Source organism: Pelophylax lessonae, assembly GCF_965119305.1.
Source record: "Pelophylax lessonae genome assembly, chromosome: 10".
Taxonomy (NCBI): Eukaryota; Metazoa; Chordata; class Amphibia; order Anura; family Ranidae; genus Pelophylax; species Pelophylax lessonae.
The window spans coordinates 16,517,000-16,544,143 of NC_138777.1; the positions used below are offsets into that span (position 1 = coordinate 16,517,000).

The window sequence follows — 27,144 nt, forward strand, 5'->3', positions numbered from 1 at the left end:
ATGTAAAGGGGCATTCTTCCAACTGACCATCCATGTAAGGAGGCATTTTTTTCCAACTGACCATCAATGTAAGGGACATTTTTCCCCAATATCTATCAATATAAGGGGCATTTTTCCCACTGACCATCAATGTAAGGGGCGTTTTTCCAACTAAACATCAATGTAAGGGGCCATTTTTTCAACTAAACATCAATATAAGTGGCTATTTTTCCAACTAGACATTAATGTAAGGGGGCATTTTTCCAACTAACCAATATTGTAAGAGGGCATTTTTCTAACCAAACATCAATGTAAGGGGGCATTTTTCCAACTAACCAATAATGTAAGGGGGCATTTTTCCAACCAAACATCAATGTAAGGGGGCATTTTTCCAACTAACCATCAATGTAAGGGGGTATTTTTCCAACTGACCCCCAATTTATTTATTTTAGAAGAGGTTCCTGGAGAACTGGAAGTAATTTTAAAGCAGAGTTCCACCCCCGAAAAAAATTAAAAGTCAGCAGCTTCAAATACTGTAGCTGCTGACTTTTAATGTTAGGACACTTACCTGTCCAGGTATCCCACGATGTCCGCACCCCATTCGATTTTCGGATCGGCTCTCGGGTGCTGCCACCACCATTTGTGCTATGGGAAACCGGCAATGAAGTCTTTAGGCTTATCATTGCCACTAAATGCCTCCCCACCCCCTCCATTACATCAAAGACTCCCCCTATCCATTGAGTCCCCCTCATATCACTGAGCACCCTCATCATAGCTCTCCACCCTATTAGATCAGAGCCACCCAGCATTTGGCTCCAGCAGCCCGGCAAAGGGCGGGAGGTGGAGGAGCTCTGGAGGAGATGGACTTCTATCTTCTCCTGAATCTTGCGTTATGATGCGAACAAGCTGGCCGCCACCACCATACCAACAATTGATGCCATGCATCCTGGTCCTAGAATGTCATTGGCAGTGATGGGGCTGGTCGGACACCCGCACCATGCTGATCCAGGACCAACTGGGTCCCATGCTTGCGGCACTCTTGGGGAACCCAGACGGCACCCTGGTTGAGAAACACTGGGCTGTAGGTTGAAATGCAAAAAAAAAAAACTAACATTATATTGGAAATAGGCATGCGCAGAAACAACAAATGTTTTCTTGGTATTCCTGTATTAGGTCCTGAGTGACTTAGCATAGGTGATAAATGTAATAAATATTTCAACACTGATTTATTCTACACTACGAGAGCGGACAAGCGTTTGCGCGGTGCGGAGGTAAACGTCAGACGTCCATCCGTGTCATCACAGTTTAATAGTCACAAGAGCTCACTGCTCATTAGCCAGGGGAAGGTGTGGTGTGTTCATAGCGTCTGTTAAGAAGCTGAGCTCATTACATAATGTCTCGTATCGGAAAGCCATGCGGATCTGGGCGACATTGGTGCGGCTGATGTTGTTCCCTTCCGGACCCTCCTTCAGGTAATTGGCTCCAAGGAAATGCTTCTTCTCCTGTGGATGAATTAGAGGTAACAATTAGGGCCTCTTGTAAAGTATCTTTACAAATGATATCCAGGTGGACACCATGCATACAAGGGAGCCGTTTTACCTGCTGAAGGATTTGTATTGCTATCCATCCACTGAAATTTATACAGCTCAGCCACACAATAGAGCCAGTCTGGTGACCTGACTCTCCTCTACGGCAATTGAGCAAAAAATAAAAAAAACCTTCCCTCTCCCAGCCTGTGATTGAGCAGTGGAGAATGTAAAAGCAGTTCCCCTCTGTTAAGCCCCGTACACACGTACCGATTGTCGGCCGAACGATCGGCCGTCTTTTGTCCGGTGCTGTCCTGTCGGTTGAAAAGTGCTAAAGACTGCACACGAATTTTGTCGGCCAACAACAGCCGACTGCAGAAGTGATGTCATGTGATGGTTAACTTTCCGTGTGTTTTTTCTTCTCTGAGCATGCCCAGTCTTGCTCATCTGCTGTTTGTCGGCCGAATTCTGTACTGACTGAGGAACAATCGGCCGTTCTGGTGTTGGCCAAGAAAAATTTTAAAGTCTGCACACCAGATTCTGTTCGGCCGAAAAGTCGCAGTCAGTTGTCGGAAGCATCATACTAACAAACCGACAATCGGCCGATCGGTCGGTGGCCGAATATTTACGGCCGACAATCGCTATGTGTGTACGGGCCTTTACTCTAGCTCCTAGCACTGCCATTCCCTCTCCCAGACTAAGTGCTACTGTATAGGTGATTACAGGAGGCTCATACCAGGAACAATCCTAGCTGCATTAAAAAATGTATTTCCTCGGTCTGCACACCTGCTGTGCCCATTATGAGGGGTTCCCACCATCCCTGTGCTGAGCTCCCAGGTCTGTACACCTGTTGTGCCCATTATGAGGAGTTCTTACCATCCCTGTGCTGAGTTCCCGGGTCTGTACCCCTCCTGTGCCCATTATGAGGGGTTCCCACCATCCCTGTGCTGAGTTCCCGGGTCTGTACACCTCCTGTGCCCATTATGAGGGGTCCCACCATCCCTGTACTGAGTTCCCGGGTCTGTACACCTCCTGTGCCCATTATGAGGGGTTCCCACCATCTCTGTGCTGAGTTCCTAGGTCTGTACTCATGCTGTGCCTATTATGAGGGGTTCCCATCATCCCTGTGCTGAGGTTCTGGGTCTGTATACCTGCTGTGCCCATTATGAGGGGTTGCCACCATCCCTGTGCTGAGGTCCCGGGTCTGTACATCTGCTGTGCCTATTATGAGGGGTTCCCATCATCCCTGTGCTAAGTTCCCAGGTCTGTGCATCTGCTGTGCCCATTATGAGGGGTTCCCCCATCCCTGTGCTGAGTTCCCGGGTCTGTACACCTGCTTTGTCCATTATGAGGAGTTCCCACCATCCCTATGCTGAGGTCCCGGGTCTGCACACCTGCTGTGCCCATTATGAGGGGCTCCCACCATCCCTGTGCTGAGTTCCCAGGTCTCTGCACATGCTGTGTCTATTATGAGGGGTTCCCACCATCCTTGTGCTGAGTTCCTGGGGGGTGTGCACACCTACTGGGCCCAAAGTAAGGAAAAAAAAACCATATGCCTGACATCCATCCTAAACATCTGTCAACAGGGTAAACCTTGTGGGTCTTTAGAGTAGTCTGAACAATGCAAAGGATGACCACCACAAGGTCATAAGAGAACCATCACATTTCAGGGGTCAGAAATTTCCCGTAATCTGGGCTGGAGACAACATAAAAGGACCATGAAATAAGACTGTGTTGTGTTGTACCTCAGCCCTGATGAGTGGGGATTTCTGACCCCTGAAATGTGTTGACTCTCTTCTGCTCTTTTATCACCTGCAACAGAAATCTAATAGACTTTGATCAGATTTGAGGAGCTTTCATCTTTCTTTGTGTTTTTTCTTCAAGGTGAGGTATGCTGCACTGTGGACCATTATTGGTGTTATGGGTCAAAGCTACCCAGGCAATCTCCCATCACTTCCATCAAAAAGGTGAGAAGTGTACATGGCCCTCTACCAACTGCCACACATCTCCAGCTGCCGAAATTTGTAAGCGGGGAAGGACCTTCAGTAATTAAGGATTATACAGCGTGCTCCATTATCTCTAACCCATCCATCCACTGACCTTGTCAGAGAGGCCGCTCTGCAGGACGCTGTTCCTGGCAAGCTCGCACAAATCGCAGGTGCTCAGCTTCCATACCTGGGCGGCGATGGCGTATTCTTCCATTAGCGCTTCCTACAAAACACAATATTTATCAGTGTATTGAATTTGGCTCTAACTGCACAGATGTATGAGCGTTGACCACATTCAACGAGAGGCCTTCTGATGAACTGTGGTTTTATGTAAAGTAGATATGTCACCATCCTGGGCAATACGGACTCATATGATTAAGCACATCCCTATTTTTATTTATTTCCACTTTTTTTTTATTTTTTGTTACCCACCTTGGTGTAGTGGAAGCGCTTCCTACAAAACACAATATTTATCAGTGTATTGAATTTGGCTCTAACTGAACAGACGTATGAGCGTTGACCACATTCAACGAGAGGCCTTCTGATGAACTGTGGTTTTATGTAAAGTAGATATGTCACCATCCTGGGCAATACGGACTCATATAATTAAGCACATCCCTATTTTTATTTATTTACACTTTTTTTTATTTTTTGTTACCCTCCTTGGTGTAGTGGAAGCGCTTCCTACAAAACACAATATTTATCACTGTATTGAATTTGGCTCTAACTGCACAGATGTATGAGCGTTGGCCACACTCAACAAGAGGCTTTGCCTTCTGATGAACTGTGGTTTTATGTAAAGTAGATATGTCACCATCCTGGGCAATACGGACTCATATAATTAAGCACATCCCTATTTTTATTTATTTACACTTTTTTTTATTTTTTGTTACCCTCCTTGGTGTAGTGGAAGCGCTTCCTACAAAACACAATATTTATCAGTGTATTGAATTTGGCTCTAACTGCACAGATGTATGAGCGTTGACCACACTCAACAAGAGGCTTTGCCTTCTGATGAACTGTGGTTTTATGTAGATATGACACCATCCTGGGCAATACAGACTCTAAACACATCCCTATGTTTATTTATTTACACGTTTTTTTTATTTTTTTGTTACCCACCTTGGTGTAGTGGAAGCGCTTCCAACAAAACACAATATCAGTGTATTGAATTTGGCTCTAACACCACAGATGTATGAGCATTGACCACACTCAACAAGAGGCTTTGCCTTCTGATTAACTGTGGTTTTATGTAGATATGACACCATCCTGGGAAATACGGACTCATATGATTAAGCACATCCCTATTTTTATTTATTTACACTTTTTTTATTTTTTGTTACCCACCTTGGTGTAGTGGAAGCACTTCCTACAAAACACAATATTTATCAGTGTATTGAATTTGGCTCTAACTGCACAGATGTATGAGCGTTGACCACACTCAACAAGAGGCTTTGCCTTCTGATGAACTGTGGTTTTATGTAAAGTAGATATGTCACCATCCTGGGCAATACGGACTCATATAATTAAGCACATCCCTATTTTTATTTATTTACACTTTTTTTTATTTTTTGTTACCCACCTTGGTGTAGTGGAAGTGCTTCCTACAAAACACAATATTTATCAGTGTATTGAATTTGGCTCTAACTGCACAGACGTATGAGCGTTGGCCACACTCAACAAGAGGCTTTGCCTTCTGATGAACTGTGGTTTTATGTAGATATGACACCATCCTGGGCAATACAGACTCTAAACACATCCCTATTTTTATTTATTTACACATTTTTTTTATTTTTTTGTTACCCACCTTGGTGTAGTGGAAGCTCTTCCAACAAAACACAATATCAGTGTATTGAATTTGGCTCTAACACCACAGATGTATGAGCGTTGACCACACTCAACAAGAGGCTTTGCCTTCTGATTAACTGTGGTTTTATGTAGATATGACACCATCCTGGGAAATACGGACTCATATGATTAAGCACATCCCTATTTTTATTTATTTACACTTTTTTTTATTTTTTGTTACCCACCTTGGTGTAGTGGAAGCGCTTCCTACAAAACACAATATTTATCACTGTATTGAATTTGGATCTAACTGCACAGACGTATGAGCGTGGACCACACTCAACAAGAGGCTTTGCCTTCTGATGAACTGTGGTTTTATGTAGATATGACACCATCCTGGGAAATACAGACTCATATAATTAAGCACATCCCTATTTTGATTTATTTACACTTTTTCTATTTGTTGTTACCCACCTTGGTGTAGTGGAAGCGCTTCCTACAAAACACAATATTTATCAGTGTATTGAATTTGGCTCTAACTGCACAGATGTATGAGCGTTGACCACACTCAACAAGAGGCCTTCTAAGGGCCGGCTCACATTACTGTGAGTGCGGTGATCACATGTAATTCGGAGCGCACTGCTCCTATATTACATGCATCGGAGGTGCGGATGCAAATTCAACCATACACTTTGTATGGCTGAATTCGCATTGTATCCGCACCAAACACACACATGACCCTTTTTTCCAGCCGCATCAGGATCGGATCGCACAGTGGTTCACACTTGTGCGATCTGATTCTGTGCGAACTGTCAGATCGCACTGCGATATGCGATCAAACTGGGGGTGTCGTTAACATTTCATTGACACCCCCTGCGTATCGCATATGGCAGTGTGAACTGCCAGATGTGCGTTTGCGATGCGGGAACAGGCTGCAAATTCGCAGCCTTCCCGCATCGCACAAGTGTGACCCAGGACCTTGGTGTAGTGGAAGCGCTTCCTACAAAACACAATATTTATCACTGTATTGAATTTGGCTCTAACTGCACAGATGTATGAGGGTTGACCACACTCAACAAGAGGCTTTGCCTTCTGATGAACTGTGGTTTTATGTAAAGTAGATATATCCCCATTCTGGGCAATACGGACTCATATGATTAAGCAAATCCCTATTTTTATTTATTTACACTTTTTTTATTTTTTGTTACCCATCTTGGTGTAGTGGAAGCGCTTCCTACAAAACACAATATTTATCAGTGTAATGAATTTGGCTCTAACTGCACAGACGTATGAGCGTTGGCCACACTCAACAAGAGGCCTTCTGATAAACTGTGGTTTTATGTAGATATGACACCATCCTGGGCAATACAGACTCATATGATTAAGCACATCCCTATTTTTATTTATTTACACTTTTTTCTATTTTTTGTTACCCACCTTGGTGTAGTGGAACTGCATCGGGTCATCTGTGGACAAAGACACCACAAGACCTTTATGGAGGAATTCTCGCAGCGGGTTTTTGGAATATTCCAGAAACAGGCTGTTGTTGCTGAGCGGAGACATGGCGATGGGGATCTGTGCCAGGTAATACAGGTACTGCAGCACTGGGCTCTGCAAGAGGAAAACAGATAATTACTTCACTGCTACGCAATGGTGACATCTTGTGGTCATTCTGCAAAATGCAGAAAATGTTTAAAAAATTATAGTTTAAAGTCTCCGTTTTTCTTGTAATAAGGGTTCCCTAAGAAAACACTTCATAGATCAAATTGCAAAGTGTGGTTTAATATATATATATATATATATATATATATATATATAGATAGATAGATAGATAGATAGATAGATAGATAGATAGATAGATAGATAGATAGATAGATAGATAGATAGATAGATAGATAGATAGATAGATAGATAGATAGATATACATATCTATCTATCTTTATATATATATATATATATATATATATTTATATATGTATTTATTTATTTATATACACAATAAAAATAAGCATATAAAATGAAAAAACACACAAGGGTAAATGCAACTTTTCTGCATGCAGCGCAAGAGCACTTGTTTTTTTTTTTTTTTTTCTTTCAAATTTCGAATCCCTTGTTTGTATCGATTCAAATTTTTGCAAAGCTTTGCACAGAAGGGGTCTGCAATGATATGATGTCCCAGCCAAGTGAACTGAACATGGCACAGGTACACCACTTCATCACCAGGAGGCGCACCATCTCACTGGCTGGTCTTCGCACAGCAGGGCCCCTACAATTTCAGGAAGCATACCCCATGAATAAGGTATTGCTTTTTAGAAAGAACACTGCCAATTATTGGTTGACTATCCTTATGCCAAAGTTTTTTCTGTTCAATCCTGTGGGCTGAAGGAAAAAAAAAAATGAGGAGCTTGCCGTACTAACTATGTGATGTTAGTACAGCGATCTCCCTGCTATGCTTTTGTAATCTGACAGGGGGACCAGTTATCTGGCAGAACACATTGGTCAGCGCTCGCAGCCATTGGCTGAGACTGCTGATGGGATGCCAATCGGCTGCTGGTTTTCCAGCATGCTTATTCGAGAGAAGCCAGTCGTGAGATCAGCTTCTGTCGGGCCTGTATTGAATGACGGCCGGTTTCTATTGTACCTGCTGATTTCATCCGATATTTGGCCTGTGTGTGGGGAGCTTTACCCCAAATGAATGCCCTTACCCAGGGCCAGTGCTTGACTATTTTGCGTCCTAGGCAAGACTATCACCAAACCCAGGTGCCTACAGATGGGTGCTGATTGTCAGAGCGGACTCACAAGGGCAGCAGAACTTCTCCTCCATCCTGAGATATGGTGCTCGCCTCCTCCGCCCCCCCTAGCAGTCCTCTGACTCCCGGGTGTCGGCTCGGTGCCATCTTCCTCAAAGGTTGAGCTGCTGCTGACCTTTTCCACAGCAGCCATGATGAATGGCCTCCACTGTGTGAGGTGGCAGTCTTGAGCCCCTCATGTTCCTTGGTCGGGCTAGTAGGGAAGTCAGCGGCCATGGCTGCGTCCCCTAGGCAGCAGTGCACCCTAGGTGGTTGCCTTGTTCGCCTAGCGGCAGCGACTCCCATGACGGCTGTCCTCCATGGTGAAGGGTGGCGGTCTTTAGCCCCTTTTGTTCCCTGGTCAGGCTAGTAGGGAAGTCAGCAGCATGGCTGCGGCCCCTAGGCAGCAGTGCGCCCTAGGTAGATGCCTTGTTCACCTAGCGGCAGCGACGGCCCTAACGGATGTCCTCAATGGTGTAGGGTGGCGGTCTTCATCTACTCTTGTTCTCCGGTCAGGCTAGTATGGAAGTCAGCGGCCGTGGCTGGGCCCCCATGGCAGCAGTGCACTCTAGGCAGTTGCCTTGTTTGCCTAGCGGCAGCGACTGCCGTGGCGGTTGTCCTCCATGGTGAAGGGTGGTGGTCTTTAGCCCCTATTGTTCCCTGGTCAGGCTAGTAGGGAAGTCAACGGCCGTGGTTGCGGCCCCTAGGCAGCAGTGCGCCCTATATGGATGCCTTGTTCACCTAGCGGCAGCGACGGCCCTGACGGATGTCCTCAATGGTGTAGGGTGGCGGTCTTCAGCTCCTCTTGTTCCCCGGTCAGGCTAGTATGGAAGTCAGCGGCCGTGGCTGGGCCCCTATGGCAGCAGTGCACTCTAGGCAGTTGCCTGGTTCGCCTAGCGGCAGCGACGGCCCTGTACATATGTCCTTCACGGTGTAGGGTGCCAGTCTTCAGCCCCTTTTGTTCCCCGGTCAGGCTAGTAGGGAAGTCAACGGTCATCGCTGCACCTCCTAGGTAGCAGTGCACCCTAGGCAGGTTCCTTGTTCGCCCAGTGGCAGTGCCGGCCCTACCCTTACTCCAAATCAATATGGAGGAAAGGCGAAGATGCAGGTTGACATGCTATTTGCACTCAGAAACTCAGACATTGCAAAGCTGAAATTCCCTTGTTTTTTCCAGACAAGGCAAAACATTCCTTGAAGAACTGTTGATTCTTCAAGGTCAAATTATTTCACTATTAGATTTCGCTTTCTTACCTTCTTGAGATTCAGTCCATGGGAAATGTTGTCCGCTGTTAAAAATGCCGACACCAGATGGGTGATGGAGCCGGCTTCACCGCAATGTGGTCGAAAGAGAAAAGTGCTCATCCCTCTCTCCCTATATAGGAAAGAAGACATCAATGAATTTTTAGACTATGAGACCAGATCTACTACATGCCATCAAATTGCTATCTGAAGTCAATGACTTGTGACTACACAGACAGACTGCAGCAAAATATTAAGGTGACACATGCAGTGTAGTAACTGTTAGCATGTCAATCATGAACTTCCAGTTAGTCATGCCACTGAAAGAGGATTTTTCTCTGGAGGATAAGGAACGATGCTCAGCAATAGGGATTGCACAGCACACTCAGTTCATTTTTTATCAATGCAGAAAGTACGACTTACCATACACTTACCTTGTAGGAGAGGCTGCTCTGCAGAACACTGCTCTGTCCCACCTATGTAATTTCCCTTATTACATTGAAATGCATCAGGTTACTATTATTCTGGTATATGCCGCCATCTACTGATGGTTTTAAGCCACTACAATTTGTATCTTTGTGAATTGGTATCTCCTTCTGTCCCCTTTACTGTTTAGTGCTTTAGGTGAATAAAAAGCTCAGATGGCTGCACTCCCATAGAAGCTGCAAAAAGAGTTTTACCTAATTGTCCATAAAAACATAAGTAGATGAGCTACAAGCAGGGGAGACAAGAAAGGTTAACGCGTTTCACACAATCAACGTGCTTTCTCAAACCACAATAAGACAACCACCAAACATCTTAATATATACAAAATCACATGATACCTCGGCTGTAATCAATTAGGTAGTCAAAACAAAACAAAAATGCCCAAATCCATTTCCATTGCAAAAAAAGAAAAGTACGTACAGGTGAATCTCATAAAATTAGAAGATCATCAAAAATTTATTTTATTTCAGTAATTAAATTCACAAAGTGAGACTCATATTTTAAATAAATAATTTTAGTCACTAACATACTTAGTAAAAATACATTGTATACTTTTCAAAAGTATTACTTTTATAAAGTATACAATGTATTTTTACTAGGTATGTTTGTGAATAGGATAATTTTTAATCTACAGGTGCGTCTCAAAATAGCATCAAAAATTTATTTTATTTCAGCAATTCAATTCAAAAAGTGAGACTCATATATTTTATATAGATGGGTTACACACAGAGTGATAGATTTCAAGCATTTCTTTCTCAAAATGTTGATGATTTTGGCTTACAGATAGTGACACCAGAACTCAGAACTCAGAAAATTAGAATATTACATAAGACCAATAAAACAAAAGGATTTTTAATACAGAAATGTTGACTTGCTGAAAAACATGTCCATGTACAGTATAGGATGCACTCAATACTTGGTTGGGGCTCCTTTTACATGAATTACTGCATCAATGCGGCGTGGCATGGAGGCAGTGGTGTATTTTGGTTTTGTGCTGCCCTAGGCAATACTAAAATTGGGCGCCCCCTTTCCCCCTCCTATGTAAATGTGCCCCACTCCTTCCTTTTTAATGGATGTGACTCCCTCCAAAATTGAAGGACTCCAAGTGCCAGCATGAATCCCTGAGATCTCACAAGAGGGGGGGTGAGAGGGGGTGGGAGAGAGAGAGGGGGGAAATGAGAGAGAGAGAGAGAGAGGGGGTGGGTCAGGAAGGGAGGGAAGGAGAGAGGGGGGGTGAGAGAGAGAGAGAAGGGGAGTGAGAGGATGAGAGAGAGAGGGGAGGCGGTGAGAGAGAGAGAGAGGATGAGAGGGGGGATGAGAGAAAGAGAAAGAGAGGGGGTGAGAGAGAGAAAGAGAGGGGGATGAGAGAAGAGGGGTTGAGAGAGAGGGGGGTGAGAGAAAAAGACAGGGGGGATGAGAGAAGAGGGGTTTAGAGAGAGGGGGGTGAGAGAGAAAGAGAGAGGGGGTGAGAGAGGAGGGAAGAGAGGAGGGGGTGAGAGAGAGAGAGAGGTGGGAGAGGCGGCTCTAGCAACCAGTGGCCAAAAGAGTCTCGACCAAGTATTGAGTGCATACTATACTGTATATGGACAGACTTTTCAGTAAGCCAACATTTCTGTATAAAAAATCCCTATTTTTTTTATTTGTCTTATGTAATAATCTGATTTTCTGAGATACTAAATTTTGGGGTGTCACTAGCTGTAAGCCATAATCATCAACATTAAAAGAAAGAAATACGTGAAATATATCACTTTGTGTGTAACGCATCTATAAAAAAAATACACTTTTTAAATTGAATTACTGAAATAAATTAACTTTTTGATGATATTCAAATTTTTGAGATGCACCTGTAGATTAAATATTATCCTAGTCACGAACATACCTAGCAAAAATACATTGTATACTTTTCAAAAGTAATACTTTTGAAAAGTATACAATGTATTTTTACTAAGTATGCTTGTGACTAATATGTTTTTAATTTTTTATTATTTTCTTTTCTTTTTTTTGCAATGGAAGTGGATTTGGGCATTTTTATTTTGTTTTGACTACCTAGTTTATTACACCTGAGGTATCATGTGATTTTTTTTATATATTAGGGTGTTTGGTGGTTGTCTTATTGAGGTTTGAGAAAGCACATTAATCGTGTGAAACGCGTTAACCTTTCCTTCCTCCCCTGCTTGTAGCTCATCTACTTATATTTTTATGGACATTTAAATAAAACTCTTTTTGCATCTACTATGGGAGTGCAGCCATCCGAGTTTTCCATTCATCTGATGTCTGCAGCAGTGACAGGGCTTCCAGAGATCATGCAGGTTGACGACTCACCTGTGAGCAGCGGGATATACTTTGTTTAGTGCTAGTTAGTTCAGTCCTAGCTAGACTTTCCCTGTTTCTTCCATGTTTCTTTAGTCCATGTTAGTTCTTTGCAGAGACAAGGATTAGGAAAGTCATTGTCTTCTTCCAATTTAAAAGACTGCAAACATAAAAGAGAACAGAGTGCCTCTGTACTGCACTTAAATCCAAATTCCAGGAATTCAGCCACTTTGTATAAAGTGCAGGCATACTATGAGTTAAATCCAAGGAGGTGCATGACATCTCATGAACTTATCTCTGTAATTTATACCAGACAGGTAATGGCTCTGCCGAAACATAAACTGACACTGTGAGAGAGGAGAGAAAGGCACACGGAGCAGTAATTCCTGCCCCACCCCTTTGCTGCCCATTCAGAGAAGCCTTTGTATTATGCAAATAAGGTGACTTAATACAAAGGCTTCTGTGATTGTGCAAGAGGATGGGGAGTGGCATGCATACCAACACAAAAAAAGGTCCAAGCGCTAGTCCTTTAAACAGATTCCTGAAAGGTCATAAGTCCAACTGATGTGATGTTTTTTCTATATGTATGCCCTAGAGCGCCATCCTTCTTTTTGTTAGTAGGGGCATGCATACCACCTGCACTGACTCTAATATTGAAGGAGCTTACACATAGGTGTGTGTACCCCAAAGCTCAAATACACGTGCCTGTGTGTATATATCTATCTGTCTATCTATCTATCTATCTATCTATCTATCTATCTATCTATCTATCTATCTATCTATCTATCTATCTATCTATCATTATTCATTATTTTTTACAATTGTTTTAGGAGCCCTGTTGGGGGGCTTTGGTGAAATATCAGGGTATATAAACAGACACCTGATGTCTCACTTTTGGGACAGAGAAAGGGACTGAGGACAGAGATTCCCCAGTCCCTCTCTCTCTAGCCTCAGTTGCATCGGCTCCTTCCTCCCCTCTCCATCTTGAAACATCCCTCGCAGCAGCTGGTGGGAAGCTGGCAGTGCTGCGGGTAGATGAGACACGTGGGGGGGGGGGGGCCCAAGCAGCAGGGGGAATCTGCACCCCTCAGGGTGATTAGGGTGTGCCCAGACACACACACCCTGTGCCCATGCCTATGAGCTTATACCTGAAGCATCAATGTTAAGCTTCCGGGAAAGACAGTGATAACCATCTTCCAGGAGTGCAATAAAACTGTCCAATGAATATAATAGAGATAAGCCCATGAGATGTCATCCACCTCCTTGGACTTAACTCATAGTGTGCCTTCTCTTTTTCTAAAAGGTGCTGATTTCCTGGAATCAGTTTTAAAGAAGTAAAATTGTAAGCTGATCTCCAGCTTTTAGTGAAGTTTAAATCATTTGTTTGGACCAAGGTGGTCTAAACAAACTATTCACATTACTAACTGATGCAGTGGTTGGGAGAACTGCATAAACTGTATGGAGCCTCAGCTACATACAGTATAATACAGCGCTGTGTTCTGGCAGCAGGATTGGAACTTCCTGTCCCACCACAGGAACAAAATCAAGTCAAGCTGAGTGCTACTCAGCCATTCACAGGGAGCTTTGCATTGTATGAAAGAATACAAAGCTTCTTCTAATTGGCGGAGATAGAGTCATCATCCCCCAACTCTCCACCTCATCAAAGGAAGCTTTGTATTCATTTATACGATACAAAGCTCCCTGTGAATGGCCACGCAGCACTCAGCCTGCCTTGATTTTGTTCCAGGAGTAGGACGAGAAGTCCTGATCTCTCTGCCGGAACACAGTGCTGTATACTTTCAGAAGCTGAGGCTACTTACAGTTTAAACAGTGCTCCCAGCCGCTGCATCGGTTAGTAAAGATAATAGTTTGTTTGGACCAGCTTGGCCCAAAAGAACTATAAAAGCTTCATTTAAAGCTAGAGATCAGCTTTACATTCAACTTTTGTGTTTTATTGAAGAGTTAATCTGCCTGTGGATGGTGCCAAGTCATCAGGTGACCATACTTTCCTGACAGACTGGGTCTAAGGAGGTATGTCAATGCATTAAGCGGCAATGAAACAGACCATTGGCTGCTTAGATCCTGGCATTGAACGATGAGCACTGATTGTATGCCAGTGTACTATGAGTTGCTACATTGTGTTGCTATTAAACAGGCCATACAATATGTATTTTAAAAAATGTATATTATCCATCTGTTGTCTAATAGCATTTACATTGTTTATCTAAGCATTTGGTCATTTACATTATCTATCTGAGCATTTAGAAGTCAATCCTAATATTTTGCCTGGACAGAACCCCTCCATAATCAGTGATATACAGGGAACTGACACTCACTTGCGCAGGTTGTTGAGGATCATAATGTTGGCATACATATAATACAAGTAGTAGCTGTATGGTGGGTTTTGCTCATGTGTCCACTGGTCAGGGGTGGGGCTCTTGTAAGAGAACATATGCTCATTGTACTTGGATTCATCATCCACGCTGTCAAATCCCGTCACCTAGAACAGAAGCATCTCATTAGGTTACAGATTATATCCTGTCTATAGTACTCTGTATTGAAAAGCAACTTCGGTCAAAATATAAACTCCTTTGTTAGACCTCCTGATATATTGTCATACGTATCGCTCTTTTATTTTATGTTGAAAGAAGTAGAATTCTACTTTACTAACTCAGCAAATGAGGAAGAGGTAGGATTTTTTTTTAAGTAGCTGTAGAAAAGTTCGTTTTATTCATTTACTCACACAGTTGAGAAAGACATAGGGTTCACATTTTACTCATGCAACTATGGAAGGAGTAGAGTTCTCCTTCGATTTGCTTCAAGAAGAGTTAGAGTTTCCCTTTTTGTGACTTTGCTGTAGATGCAGTAGATTTTCCCCCCTTACTGAAACAGTTAAGGAAGAAATAGGGATTCCCTTTTACTAATGCTGCTGTGAAAGAAGTAGTGCTCCTCTTTAATGACAGTTGAAGAGGCAGAGTCCCCTTTCACAAATTAAGCTGCAGATGTAGCAGGGTTCCCCTTTAATGACACAGTTTAGGTTTAGGAAGAAGTATGGTTCCCTCTTGGGAGATTCACCCATTTTAGAATAGAGTTCCCCCTTGGAAGCTTGGAACCCCCCCCCCCCCCCCATATAAAAGTAGAGTTCTACTGTTAGAAGTTCCAACCACAGTAGAAGTAGAGATCTCCCCCTAGAGCTTCCCCCTCTCCATAGAAGAAGAGTGAAGAGTTCCCATCTTAGAAGTCCCCACTCCATAGAAGTAGAGTTCTCCCCTTAGAAGTTCCCATCTCAGTAGAAGTAGAGATCTCCTCTTAGACGTTCCCCCTCTCCATAGAAGAGTTCCCATCTTAGAAGTCCCCACTCCATAGAAGTAGAGTTCTCCCCTTAGAAGTTCCCACCTCAGTAGAAGTATAAATCCCCTCTTAGAAATTCCCACCTCAGTAGAAGTAGAGTTCTCCCCTTAGAAGTTCCCATATCAGTAGAAGTAGAGATCTCCTCTTAGACGCTCCCCCTCTCCATAGAAGAAGAGTTCCCATCTTAGAGGTCCCCACTCCATAGAAGTAGAGTTCTCCCGTTAGAAGTTCCCACCTCAGTAGAAGTAGAAATCCCCTCCTAGAAGTTCCCACCTCAGTAGAATTAGAAATCCCCTCTTAGAAGTTCCCACCTCAGTAGAAGTAGAAATCCCCTCTTAGAAGTTCCCACCTCAGTAGAAGTAGAGTTCTCATCTTAGACGTTTCCACCTCTGTAGAAGTAGGGATACACTTAGAGGTACTCCCCACAGCAGAATAGAGTTCACCTCTTAGAAGTCCCCACTCCATAGAAGTATAGTTCTCCCCTTAGATGTCCCCACCTTAGTAGAAGTAGAGTTCCCCTCTTAGAAGTTCCTCCTCCAAAGAAGTAAAGTTATCCCCTTAGACGTTCCCACCTCAGTAGAAGTATAGCTCTCCTCTTAGAAGTATCCCCCACAGTAGAAAAGAGTTCACCTCTTAGAAGTTCCTCCTCCAAAGAAGTCAAGTTCTCACCTTAGAAGTTCCCACCTCAGCAGAAGTAGAAATCCCTTCTTAGAAATTTCCTCCTCAGCAGCAGAGTTCTCACCTTAGAAGTTCCCACTTTAGTAGAAGTAGAGATCCCCTCTTAGAAGTTTCCACCTCAGTAGAAGTAGAGTTCCCATCTTAGAAGTTCCTCCTCCAAAGAAGTAAAGTTCTCCCCTTAGACGGTCCCACCTCAGTAGAAATAGGGATACACTCTTAGAAGCACCCCCTACAGTAGAATAGGGTTCACCTCTTAGAAGTTCACTCTAAAAAAGTAGAGCTCTCACCTTAGAAGTTCCCACCACAGCAGAAAAGAGTTCTCACCTTAGAAGTTCCCACCTCAGTAGAAGTAGAAATCCCCTCTTAGAAATTCCTCCTATAGTAGAAGAGTTCACCCTTTATAAGATGCAGTCTACTTTCTCTACTGCAGGTGGCACTTAACCACAGCGGCGTTGCAGAGTGAGAATAAGTCTATGGTTTCCCGAGTCACTGGGGAAGCTATCTGATTGGATACTGGCACCACAAGTAACCCTGGCGGCATTCTTGGGTCAGGCAAAGTCTATTGAAGACCCTGGCTCCCAGGCTTGGCATGCATTTCACGTGTAAGTAGTGTAGGGACAGGTCACCTGTCTGTCAGGGACAGTCATTAGCGGCAGGGAGAGGTTCCAGATGAGTAGGGAAAGGATAGGGACACGAAATCCCTCCTGGAAGCCACCCCGCTTGGGTACGGATTGGCCAGGCTGCATTCTGCCCCTCAAGATAGACGCTGTCGGTGCACCCGAGATCTACTGTTATACTTTTCGCTGCAAAATTCTGTGAGTGCGCCTGGTTGGGTTTTCTTCCCGCCAGGTAGTTTTGCTTTAGTAAACTTTACCTTCAATACAGTTCTGTTATTGCAACTGGACTCTGAGTGTTTACTGCCACCGCACCACACTGCCCCTCCCCACAAGCTAACTACCCAGTAGAAGTAGAGTTCTTCCCTTAGAAGTTTACCTCATAGTAGAATAGAGTTTATCCCCTAAAAGTCCCCCCCCCCTCAGTAGAAGTAGAATTCCCCCCTCTATAGGAAAGCCGTGGACATGTTAGGGTTCCCCCTTACTTACATAGTTCAGGAAGAGGTAAAGTTCCTTGTGGTCAGAGGGATTTATTGTGGCCTCAAACAAGGGGAGGAAAATATTTTCTAACATTTTGCCAAAGTTGGGAAGGATTTTCTTCGATTTGAAGATATCACTGCAAGACAGAAAGGAGATACAATGTCATACCATCTATATAAGGTCCTATATCCATTTATTTACAGTCATACATCCATATACAGTCATTTATCCATAAAGGATCATATAGTACATTCATACATATACAGCCATACATCCATCTATCCATACACGGACATACATCTATCCATACAAGGTCATCCCAACTATACAAGGTCATACAGTACATTCATCCATATAAGGTACTACATCTATCAATATACGGTCATACATCTATCCATACAAGGTCATACCATCTATACAAGGTCATACAGTACATTCATCCATATACGGTCATACATTCATCCATATACATCTATCTATGCAAGGTCATACCATCTATAGAAGGTCATAAAGTACATCCATCCATCTATATACGGTCATACATCTATCCATACAAGGTCATACCATCCATACAAGGTCATACAGTACATCCATCCACCAGTACAGTAATTTATCCACCCATACAAGGTCATACCATCCATACAAGGTCATACAGCACATCCATCCACCAGTACAGTAATTTATCCACCCATACAAGGTCATACCATCCATACAAGGTCATACAGTACATCCATCCACCAGTATAGTAATTTATCCACCCATACAAGGTCATACCATCCATACATGGTCATACCATCCATACAAGGTTATACAAGTTCATACTATTCATACAAGGTCATACCATCCATACAAGGTCATACAGTACATCCATCCACCAGTACAGTAATTTATCCACCCATACAAGGTCATACCATGCATACAAGGTTATACAGTACATCCATCCACCAGTACAGTAATTTATCCACCCATACAAGGTCATACCATCCATACATGGTCATACCATCCATACGTGGTCATACCATCCATACATGGTCATACCATCCATACAAGGTTATACAAGTTCATACTATTCATACAAGGTCATACCATCCATACAAGGTCATACCATCCATACAAGGTCATACAGTACATCCATCCACCAGTACAGTAATTTATCCACCCATACAAGGTCATACCATCCATACATGGTCATACCATCCATACAAGGTTATACAAGTTCATACTATTCATACAAGGTCGTACTAGCCATACAAGGTCATACCTCCCTAATCATCACATATGTTTCTGAGCTCCAGTCTGTGGTTTTTCCTAAGCTAAGATGATGTAATCAGTCTACTGCAGTCATGAGGAAGCATTTCCTCAGTTCCTCTCCCCCAGTGATCAGACAGCAACATCATCATTTTGTAGCAACTCACAAGATGAAAGGTTGCAGCATGGGCTGATTTGTGTCAGACATTGGTGAACACTGCCAAGAACTGCAAAGACACCAGGGAATAAATGATTGTGTCATCTCTTAGCCAGCATCTCAGTTCAGGAAGTAGATGGTAACCCTGGATGATGCCACGAAGACAGCAGAATGCCTGATGAAGGCATTGTCGGAAAGTATTGTGATCTCTATTAAGTAATAAACACTTGGAAATATTACAGATGCACAAAAACAGAACTGTGCATGGCATTCTCTCTCCACACCAGCAATACAATGATACATTTAGTTGTGAGTTACTTAAAGAAATACAATGGGTCATACCGAAGTTATTTGTACCTTCTAAGTAGAAGCTGTCAAGTTTCCTGATCTGATGCAACTTATTTCCAGTTAATTTCCAGAGGAAGGAAGACATCATTCTGATGTCCTATGTCAGAGGAAAGGGCAGTATAACAAAAACACTTCTGGCTCTGACAGCCCTCAGCTGCTGGATAACGACCCCCTAGTGCTACACTATGAGAACAGAGCAGCAGCTGTCAGAATCATGAAAGCCGTTACATTTTACTATTATATTCCATGATTACTTTCAACTTCCTGAGCGGATAAGGTGATTGGGGTAGTTAAGAGTTTTTTTGTGGAAAGGGGGGGGGGCAGATGCAGTAGTGAAAGAGGGAGTTCAAGGATGGTGGCTGTCAGGAGAAGGAGGAGTGCAGACACAATGAGTGCTGGAAGAAAGTGCTGGCATTGCTGGAGGGGGTTGGGGTGGAAAGCTCTGGAGCAGGCCAGTGGTTGCGGGGCTCAGGAGCAGACCATTGGTGGTGGGGCTCAAGAGCAGGCCGTTGGTAATGGTGCTCAGGAGCAGGTTATAGGTAGGGGGCTCAAGAGCAGGTCATTGGTGGTGGGTTTCAGGATCAGGCTATTGGTGGCAAGTTCAGGAGTAAGCCGGTGTAGCGGCGGGGCTCAGGAGCAAGCCGGTTTGGTGGCAGAGCTAAGAAGCAGGTCGATGGTGGCCAGCTGGCTCAGAAGCAGACTGGTGGTGGCAGGGCTGGCTCAGGAGCAGGCTGGTGGTGGCAAGACTCAGGAGCAAGCCAGTGTGGTGTCCAGGCTCAGATGCAGGTCGAAGGTGGCAGGCTGGCTCAGAAGCAGGCCTGTGGTGGTGGCAGGGCTGGCTCAGGAGCAGGCTGGTGGTGGTGGGGCTCAGGAGCAAGCCAGTGTGGTGGCAGTGCTCAGGATCAAGCCAGTGTGGTGGTGGGGCTCCGGAGTAAGCTGGTATAGTGGCGGAGTTGATGACCAAGCGGTTGTGGTGGCAGCGCTCAGGAGCAAGCCGATTTGGTGTTCGGGCCGAGAAGCAGGTCGGTGGTGGCAGGCTGGCTCAGAAGCAGGCTCGTGGTGGCATGGCTGCTTCAAGAGCAGGCTGGTGGGGGTGGTGGGGCTCATTTGCAAGCGGGTATGGTGGCGGGGCTCAGGAGCAAGCCGATGTGGTGGCCAGGCTCAGGAGCAAGCCAGTGTGGTGTCTGGGCTGAGAAGCAGGTTGATGGTGGCAGGCTGGATCAGAAGCAGGCCAGTGATGGCAGGGCTGGCTCAGGACCAGGCTGGTGGTGGCAGGGTTCAGGAGCAAGCCAGTGTGGTGGCAGGGCTCAGACGCGAGTCAGTGTGGTGGCAGGGCTCAGGAGCAAGCCAGTGTGGTCACAGGGCTCAGGTGCAAGCCGGTGAGGTGGCGGGCTCAGGAGCAGGCCGGTGTGGTGGGGGGGCTTAGGAGAAAACCAGTGTGATGGAGGGGCTCAGCAGCAAGTTGGTATGGTGGAGGGGTCCAGGAGCAAGACGGTATGGTGGCGGGAATCAGGAGAAAGCCGGTGTGGTGGCAGAGCTCAGGAGCAGGCTGGTGTGGTGGCGTGGCTCCTCTTAGCCTCCCACAGCCTCTCCTCCTCTATGCAAGTGGCCAGGGGAAGTACAGGATCTATGGGGACTGTTGGGTAAAACAAGGATCCTTGTGAGGAGGGCTGCATGGGCCCGGTGAAAACAGAAAGAGGCTTGTCACATGGCAGGGGGTGACTGATCATGGGGCTGCATTGGAACTTTCTTACAATCTGACTTGCCAATAAAGAGCAAGAGGTGGGAAGTGGAAGAAGAAGGAGAACTTGCTACTAGAGGCAGAATCCCCCATTGGCACAATTAATCTAACAAATGCTGGAAGAAAATCACTTGTCCAATCATCATGCAATGGTGCCTTCATGGACGCAACTGATTTTTTGTTCGAGTACCATGTCAATGTCTCGGTTTTCAGAGAACGAAAATTCTACCTCCGGATTAACTTTGACAAGCGGATGCATGTAAGACTAGTTATGATTTTTCTTGTCGGGGAGCGAATTCAATGATTAGAAATGCTTTCCTTCCCATTAGATCTGACAAAAATTTTCCATTGCTATCCTTCGATTTTTTTTGTTAGTTCTGGTCGAAAACAATTGTCAAACGATCCTCTTTAATGCTTAGAAAATTGTCCTTTTCTACATGTATAAGGCCTGCTTAAAGATTAACTAAACCCCTTAAAATACTCACCTTCACCTTCCAGTGATGTGACGGTTACATCCGTTGCCACTTGCTGTCATCTTCTTCCTGGGTACCAGCCAAGTTCTGGGCCTCCTGATTGGCTGGTGGTGGAATGACATCATCCCATGCATGTGCATGAGAGTCAGTCATTCTGATACAGCCAGAGTATGCGCAACTCAGTGTGCATTCAATAGAAGACTATGAGCAGGGCCGGTGCTTACACTAGGAAAACTAGGCAGCCGCCTAGGGCGCATTGCCACCTAGGGGTGCAGCCATGAGTCTGCACTCTCTCCTTGTGAGCTGAGGGGAGGGGCGGCCGTGGAGGAGGAAGGAGGGGCAGTGGAACATGCAGGTGTCTTGGGCAGTAAGGAAACTACCAGGCCCTGGCTTTCCACCACTGTTAGGGGGCTCAAAGAGGCAGGAAGTGAGTCCACCAGCGTGCTGCCTGAATGATGATCCTCTTCGGCTGGAGCTGAGCAGCCTTAACCCCGGGCAGGAAGTGACTCTCTGCACTGAGCTGGTAGGCAGCCGTTTATTTCCCTGGGTCGGTATTAAGCAGGGAGCTGAGGAGAGCTGAACCTGAGCCAGAGCTCGGCACTGGAGGGCGGAACCTTTACTGGAGCAGAAGCAACGAGGCACCGGAAGGGTCTGAGGAGGTTGGCGATGAAATAAGTGTGGAGCTCTCTGACTGCTGCTTTTCCCTCCACCAGGAGCCAATTGGAACTGTGGTGACCACTGTGGTCCAGGAGAGGAGTTTCTTGGGAGAAGGAAACAGCAGGATCACGGTAAAGGAGGGCAGAGAGCGGGCCACTCTCTTTATACCGCCCAGTGAGTGTGCCCAGAACAGGGGATCGGGATCCCTGGGTGTTACATGGAGCATCCCTGGTATGAAAGGGAATCGGGGTCATCAGGTGTGCCATGGGGAATCGGAGTCACCAGGTTGTTTCCTGCAGGATAGGGGTCACCGGGTGTAACAGGGGTTCGGGGTCACCAGGTGAGCCATGAGGAATTGGGGTCCCTGGGTGTGCCATGGGGGAATGGGGTCCCCATATGTGACACAGAGAAACATTAGGGTCCCCAGGTGTGTCATGGAGGAACATCAGGGTCCCCAGGTGTGACATGGAGGAACATCAGGGTCTGACATAGAGGAACATTGGGGTCACTGGGTATGACAGCATGACATGGATGAACACGGGGTCCCTGGGTGTGACATGGAGGAACATTGGGGTCAGTGGATATGACAGCATGACATGGAGGAATATTGGGGTACCAGGCTGTGACATGGAAAAACATCAGGATCCCCGGGTGTGACATGGAGGGACATCAGGATCCCCGGGTGTGACATGGAGAAATATGGGGGTCACTAGGTATGAGAGCATAACATGGAGGAAGCATCAGATCAGAGTCACTGGGTATGACACAGAGGAGTTTTTAACCATTTTCCTTTTCTTTTTTTTTTTTTTGGGGGGGGCGCAAGTAGCTGGTCTTGCCTAGGGCGTAAAATAGTCTAGCACCGGCCCTGACTATGAGTAGCCAGGTAAGTGAGTATTATTAAAGAAGAGGCAATGCAATAAAGAGTTGCCTACTCACAGTTACAGAAAGTTTACTTAAGCTTACAGATTCATGATTTGTCTTTAAATGCTACATTTATTTTATAAAAGACTAAATAAAACTTACTATCTTAAAAGAAAATGTATAAAATTTATGATTTTTATTATATGAAAATATCATGCATGTAAAGAACAAAAGTATTTGGACTTAAGGGCCCAAAACCAGCTCGGGAACAAGGAAGGAGAATGGGAAAAGCAATGGGGGAAAGGGAAAAAATTGGGGGAGGGGGGGGCTAAAGGGATTTTAAGGGTATCGTACAAATCACTGTAGATAAAAGTTGAAAACATTGTTTTATTTTATTGTTTCTCAAAACATAAAAATTAAAATTTTTAAAAAATGATTTTTCACATTCACATATAATTATTGTATAAAAAGATCTCTCTATGAGTAGGCCTAGGAAACAGAAATGGGGAGACACAAAGGGATATCCATCACAAGGTTGTACTTCCTGACCCTCTGGGGGGTCAGAATACCAGGGCCGGTCCCAGGCGGGTGCTTAGGGTGCAGTGCGCCGAGGCGCCGCCTGGTGGGGGGCGCACTATCCTCTCCCGGCCGGAAGTCTCTCACTGCAGCCTCGGAGCTGCCTGCTATATTCTTGTAGTTGTGAGCTGAGGCAGGGGCGGACGTACAGGGGCTGTGGGAGTCGCCATGGTGACCTGGCCCCATGCTGCAGGGGGCCCTAGAGGGCCCCCTGTATGCCTGGATAGGAGGAGAGGCAAGGACGGCTGAGACGGATTGTTATGGATGATATGTTTCTTTAAATGCAACTCTATGGTGCATCTCTGTTGTACTACTTCCTGTGTTGTGTTTCCTTTTCCTGTTGGTTTACTTCAGTAAAGCATGGCTTCTGTACAGTAATGGCTTGTGCTGTCTCCTTCCATATATCACATCAAACATGGTGTCAGAAGATTTCTGGATCCATACTCCTTCTACACATTTGATGCTGAGAGCCTGCTAGCCTTGATGTGAGTGTTCTTAGACCTGATTGTGCTTTCTAACACTTGCAGTCCTGTCCTGGATACTGAGTATTTGCAGCAAGGAGAACAGCATCATGGCAGCTAACAGCATTCCACTGCCTGAGACAATGAGGGTGAGTGGAGATGTCAGCAGTAACTGGGACAATTTCAGGGCTGAATTTGAGGACTACTCCCTAGCCACAGGGATGAATGAGAAGCCTGCAGCAGTGCAAGCAGCCACACTGAGGAGGGTGATGGGCAGTGAATGCCTCCATGTGTACAAGCATAATCTGAACCTCACAGAGGAGGAAAAGAGTGACACCAAAACCATTCTGAATGCATTGGAAGCTTTCTTCAGACCTTCTAGAAATGTAATTTATGAAAGATATATATTTGGCTGCTGTGAGCAAGAAGACTGTGAATCAATAGACAGGTTTGTCACACGGCTAAGAGAAAAAGCTGCAAGCTGTGAGTATGGCTCTCTGAGAGATGAACTTATTCGTGATAAAATAGTTTTGGGTATCACCAGTGAAAGCACACGTCGCCACCTGCTGAGGAAACATGATTTAGATCTACATACAGCAATTGAGATATGTCGCACTGCAGAAATTACTGACAAACATATGAAAGCTATGGAGCAGGATAAACTGATTGACAATATCCATGCAGCCTCTAAACAACAGCAAAACTTCAGAAACCACCAGCATAAGTTTCAGCACAAGGGTCACCTACACAACTCACCTGGGAGGAAGCCTGCATCATGCAAGTATTGCGGCAATGTGCATGTACAAAAGAAAGAAAAGTGTCCTGCATATGGGAAAATTTGTACTGCATGTGGTAAACCAAATCACTTTGCAAGGGTGTGTCTCTCCAGTAAAATGGAAGCAAGGAAGCTGCACATAATTGAGCAAATATCCGATCCGGAGGACGCACACCTGCTTAGCACTGATATGGTTTACTCCTCAGAATGCATTGGTGCTGTAAACACAAAGGGCAAAAAATGGTTTGTAAACCTCAGATTAAACAATATAATCCAACCATGCCAGCTGGACTCGGGTGCAACGTGTGATGTCATGAGTATAAAGGACAAAATGAAACTGGCACCCAGAACACCCCTTCAGCCTAGTAGCACCAAACTAAAATTGTATTCAGGGGAACTAATGGAATCATTGGGGCTATTCCAAACAGAATGCAGCATACGTGATTGTATACACAAACTGAACTTTGAGATTGTAGACGCGGATCAGCAACCTCTATTATCGGGTTCAACATGTGAGCGCCTTGGACTGATGCTGTTCACCATTCCTGCTGAGCTACATAATGTGGATAAGCAGCCTGCAAAATCTCTGACTAGGCCACTGACAAAACAGCAAATTCTTCACGCCTACAGTGATGTGTTTGAGGGCCCGATAGTCTCTGTTCCAGGAGAGGTTCGTTTTGATCTGGATCCTACCATTCAACCTGTACAATGTGCCCCTCGCAATGTGCCTATCGCCATTAAGCCACAGGTTAAAGCTCAACTAGATAAATATGAAGCTGAAGGACATCTAACTTCAGTATCAGAGCCTACAGATTGGATCAGTAACATGGTCGTTATCAGAAAGCCTGAGAAGATCAGAATATGCATTGATCCCAAGTTTCTGAATATGGCCCTGAAACGGTCACACTACTTAATGCCAACGCTCGATGATATTTTGCACAAACTTCCTAAAGCGCGTGTCTTCACACTTGTTGATGCTAGAGATGCCTTTTTGCAGTGCAAACTGGATGAAAGGAGTAGCTACATGACCACGTTCTGGACTCCTTGGGGCAGAAAGAGATGGCTCAAACTACCATTTGGAGTCTCTGTAGCACCTGAGGTATACCAGCGAAAGCAGCATGAACTATTAGGTGGTCTTCATGGAATTGAGCCAATAGCTGATGACATTCTTATAGTTGGCTGCGGTAATACTGATAAGGAGGCTGAGCATGACCATGATGAAAAGTTAATAGCGCTACTGGATCGTTGTCGGCAGGTGATGCTGAGGCTTAGTGTAAAGAAATTGCAGTTCAAGGTGGGAGAAGTTCGTTTCCATGGACATATCCTGTCTTCACAAGGCTTAAAAGCTGACCCGGATAAGATTAAAGCCATTGTGGACATGCCACTGCCTGCTGATGCCAAAGCGGTACAGAGATTTATTGGCTTTGTTACATACCTGGCAAAATTCCTCCCACACTTATCTGAGGTGTGTGAGCCATTACGACGACTTCTGGACAAAGATGCAGTTTGGCACTGGCTTCCCAAGCATGACCAGGCAGTAGAGGACATAAAACGCTTGGTCACCTCTGCCCCAGTGTTAAAATACTATGATGTCACAAAGCCTGTTACGATACAAAGTGACTCCAGTAAAAATGGTCTAGGTTGTTGCCTTTTGCAGAAAGGTCAACCAGTTGCATATGCATCCAGAGCTCTTTCATCAGCTGAGCAAAATTATGCTCAAATTGAGAAGGAATGTTTAAGCATTGTATTTGCTTGCCAGCGTTTCCATCATTATCTTTATGGAAGGGATTCAATTACAGCTGAAACTGATCACAAACCTCTGATAACCATATTCAAAAAGCCCCTTTTGTGTGCTCCCAAGCGTTTGCAGAGCATGATGCTTACATTGCAGCATTACAACCTCAATGTTGTCTACAAGCCAGGATGTGATATGTATATCAGCGATACCCTGAGCAGAGCTACGTCAGATGATGTGGCACCTGGAGGTGAGCATGAGCATCGTACAATTTGTCTGCTGCAACGGGAACAAAATTTCTTTGCTGATATCAATCAAGCGGACTATCTTAATGTCACAGATCAGCGATTACATCAACTCATACAGCACACTGACAGTGATGCAACTTTACAAGCTTTGAAGTCTATTGTTTTGAGTGGGTGGCCGGATGTAAAAGAGGCAGTACCTGGAATTGTAAGGGAATATTGGTCCTTTAGAGATGAGATCAGCATACAAAATGGTATCTTGTACAAAGGTCCAAGAGTCATCGTGCCAAAGTCACTGAGAGCAGAAATGTTATTGCGCATACACTCCAGCCATATTGGTGGTGAAGCATGCTATCGACAAGCTCGTGATACCCTTTACTGGCCCAACATGCATGGTGAGATCAAAGACTTTGTCAGTAATTGTCCCACCTGCAATGAATATGCCCACTTACAACAAAAAGAAACCATGATGTCACATGAGATACCTACACGTCCGTGGCAGATTATCAGTGTGGACTTATTCAACTACGCAGGCAAGGAATACCTGCTATTAGTTGATCATTATTCAGACTTCTGGGAAATAGACCTTCTTCCCGACTTATCCACGGAATCTACAATTAAGAGGTGCAAGGCACAGTT

The 27,144-nt window shown here is 44.8% G+C and overlaps 1 protein-coding gene across 2 annotated transcripts in view; it reads right to left on the minus strand.

The window, feature by feature from the left end:
- Positions 1–1,134: 1,134 nt before the first annotated feature.
- The window catches only part of AMPD3 (adenosine monophosphate deaminase 3), a 124,060-nt gene continuing 98,050 nt past the window's right edge, over positions 1,135–27,144 (minus strand). For both annotated transcript variants that reach the window (XM_082270866.1, XM_082270865.1), the window contains 6 exons: positions 17,238–17,364; positions 14,442–14,605; positions 9,322–9,442; positions 6,719–6,892; positions 3,606–3,716; positions 1,135–1,481 (listed from right to left, as the gene is read on the minus strand). In XM_082270866.1, the coding sequence (XP_082126992.1) occupies positions 1,302–1,481; positions 3,606–3,716; positions 6,719–6,892; positions 9,322–9,442; positions 14,442–14,605; positions 17,238–17,364 (877 nt within the window). In that variant the 3' untranslated portion in view covers positions 1,135–1,301. The remainder of the gene's footprint in view (positions 1,482–3,605; positions 3,717–6,718; positions 6,893–9,321; positions 9,443–14,441; positions 14,606–17,237; positions 17,365–27,144) is intronic.